This window comes from Sciurus vulgaris (genome assembly GCF_902686455.1).
Source record: "Sciurus vulgaris genome assembly, chromosome: 11".
NCBI lineage: Eukaryota > Metazoa > Chordata > Mammalia > Rodentia > Sciuridae > Sciurus > Sciurus vulgaris.
Window position 1 is genome coordinate 119576708 of NC_136472.1, and position 3420 is coordinate 119580127.

General features: G+C 38.9%; 1 protein-coding gene across 1 annotated transcript; it reads right to left on the reverse strand.

Annotated features, from left to right (window-relative positions):
- Nucleotides 1-2278: 2278 nt before the first annotated feature.
- LOC306640362 (olfactory receptor 8G3-like) lies at nucleotides 2279-3202 on the reverse strand (the record flags this gene model as incomplete). The annotated part of the gene is made up of 1 exon (XM_079104562.1): nucleotides 2279-3202. The coding sequence occupies one exon, from the start codon at nucleotides 3200-3202 to the stop codon at nucleotides 2279-2281; it is 924 nt and encodes a 307-aa protein (XP_078960688.1).
- Between the last annotated feature and the right edge of the window lie 218 nt (nucleotides 3203-3420).

The window sequence follows — 3420 nt, forward strand, 5'->3', positions numbered from 1 at the left end:
TCACATGTTCATGACACATGAACAAAATTATGTATTGCTTCAGGGCCTTTTGGTTGTTGAGAAAGGAGTATTCAAAAGTTACCACAATTGTTCTGGGATTGGTTGACCACAGAAGGAGCTCAGGACTTACTACTTCAAAATCTTTGTGTGAAACAGATTTAAAAACCACCATTGCCTTATGAATCCTTGAAGAATTCTTCCAAGTTAAACATAGTACAAGTAAGACATATATGGCTACTTTATTAATGAGACATTCATGGATACTAATGAGGCATGATATAGTATATATATGGTTTATATGGTTTTCCTATAAATATTTCATAAGAAACAAGGAAATCATTGAGGACCTACTGGATTGCAGGAAGTGCTCAGGTCCTGAGGGTGTGGTAGTGAACTGTATGTGCAAAGGAGCCTTCCTAACAATAGAATACACCACAAATAGACAATAAGAAAGCAAGTACACACTGGAAGAACAAAGGACAAAGCAGGGGGTATATTAGAAAACACAATCACAGCATGTTCATATACCTGGAACTCAAACTTTAAAGTTCTGATTAGGTTGCCTCAGTAAACAAAAATAAGGTGGATGGCAAAATGATATATGTGGAGGTATAAGCCAGGCCAAAAATATGCACAAACTAGAAATTAAGACTGGCATACAGCTATGATTTTTTAAATATTTTTATATGGAGAGATTAGAAAACGTTTTTAATAACTGTTGGAAGATGGTATTTTTATTATGGCTTACAACTGAACTGAATTTAGAACAATTGCACAGAAGAACAGAGGTAAAGCATTTGGGTTGGTTGTAATTTATTTATTTGTCCCTATCATTCTTAGTATTTCTTCTAATCTGTGTCTCAGTGACACTTGTAAGATGAAAGCTCACATGGAAAATGACATAGGAAGGTCATGGGGAAAAGAAATAATATCAGTGGAATCCCACCAAAACACTGACAGACGTAGAAAGATGAAATAGATCCATTCAAACAATAAAATAGTGACTTTGGTATAGTAAATATTTTTCCCTTATTTATTTTCATAATGTTTTCTTCTTATCTTCATGAAATATTCACATCTTTATTCTCTAATGTGTAGAATAAAGGGGATTCAGGATGGAAACAATAATAACATAAACCACAGAATACCCATTTCCTTGATCCATAGAGCTTAATAATGATATAGGCAGGTACATGAATGTTGCAGACCCCAAAACACCACAGGCACCAGCATGTGAGAGCCTTACTCAGTACCGGCTTTGGACCTGCCCTTAGTAGACTGAACAAGGAGGTTGCTGGCAGTGAAGAAGATATACAACTAAGGATGGTTAGGATTTGAACGAAGATGTTAAGTGAACCAAAACACAGAATCAGCCATTCGTTGACATAGATTTTAGTTTGGGAGAGCTTTGGGGGGGAGGGGGAGATCACAGAAACAATGGTCGATGACATCGAATTTGCAGAAATTAACCCTGATCTTGCAGCCTACTTGAGCTAGCAAAACACATCTATGCTATATGCCCCTAAAATCAGGAAAGCAGGCTTGATAGGGTATGATGAAATTGTAGAGAAGGGTCTAGAGATGGCAGTGGAGAGTACATGATTTTGCTCTATTTTTCTTTCGTCAGTTTAGGTGTTTAATATTTTTATTGTTTTTATTATATTAAGTGAAATATCACTGAAGTTATCCAGAAAGAAGCAATACTGTTAGGCAGAAATGGTCCTTGTTTGCTGTGTAGGAGGGAGGCCTTAAACCTACCTTTAGTTACCTGGATTTAACTCACATCAGAGATTCTGGAGCCAAACATTCTAAGCTCAATCATTTCTTGTGTTCAAGTCCCTGGACATTCACTCAAATGAGTGAGCTTCAATTTTTTTTTTATATATTTAAAATGAGAATCTATGGATCTTTATGAGGGATTACTGAAAATATTACATTTAAATAGTCAGTTAAAGTTCTAGGCACAATTCTTGATTTTTCAAAGAATCTCAATAATATATGTTACTATCATCATCATCTTCATCACTACCATATTGTTAGTTAGAAATTAAACAGAACTTCTTTAAGTCTCAAGAATTTTTATCATGTTTCTTCTGATTCAGCTATTGCAATCTAAGTTCAAAGAAAGTGAACTAAAGGACAATTTTCATATATGAATAGGAAAACATAACCTATATTCCAAAAATTTGAAAAAAAAAACTATCAAATTACATGTCTAGGCAAACCAAAGGTGTGTTTCTATGTGAAAATACAACACTGACTTTATTCATGAACCTGCTCACCTATTCAGAATTTTCTTCAGGGCAGATTTGACATCCTTATTCCTCAGGCTGTAGATCAGGGGGTTCAGCATGGGCACAATAATGGTGTAAAACACAGAGGACACTTTCCCTTGGTCCATGGAGCTGACTGACGAGGGCTGCAGGTACATGAATGCAGCGGATCCGTAGAAGAGAGCAACAGCTGAGATGTGGGAGCTGCAGGTGCTGAAGGCTTTGGCTCTGCCCTCAGTGGAGCGAATGCGCAGGATGCTGGCAATGATGAGGATGTAGGAGCTAAGGATGGTTAAGGCAGGAGTCACAATGTTAAAGGCACTTAAGAAAAGAACCAATAACTCATTGATGTAGATGCTGGAGCAGGATAGCTCCAACAGTGGAAAGAGATCACAGAAATAATGATTAATCACGTTAGTCTTGCACAAGAGAAGTCTCAACATGAAGGCTGTGTGAATTGTAGACCCGATGACAGCCAAAATGTAGACTCCCACTGTGAGCCAGAAGCAGAGGCAAGGGGACATGATGACACCATACAGCAAGGGGCTACAGATGGCCACGTAGCGGTCATAGGCCATCGCGGCCAACATGTGACACTCTGAGATGGCAAAAATGAGGAAGAAGTAGAGCTGAGTCATGCATTCAGGGTAGGAGATGATGTTCTTCTCCATCACAAAGTTCACCAGCATTTTGGGGGTAATGACAGTGGAATGACAGAGGTCAATGAAGGACAGATTGCTGAGGAAAAAGTACATGGGGGTGTGCAGGTGAGGGCTCAGCCCAATCAGTGTGATCATGCCCAGGTTCCCCAGCACTGTGAGCATGTAGATTCCTAGGAAGAGGAGGAAGAGGGGCAGCTGGAGCTCTGGCTCCTTTGAGAGTCCAGCCAGGATGAACTCAGTCACTGTGGAATGATTTGCAGTCTCCATTATCCTGTTAAAATTTTTAAAAGAGAAAAGAAGTGGACTTTCATGGTCATTTGTGTGTGTGCACATGTGTGCATGTGTGTGAGTGGGTAGGGGAGATCTCTGGGGATTATCATTTTAGCCCTTATTAGAGGAGATACATAATCCAAGTTATCCTGTGCTTCTGCTTCTCTGGGTCAGCCAATGATTCTGCTAGATCTGAGAAGGAATTACAGACATGA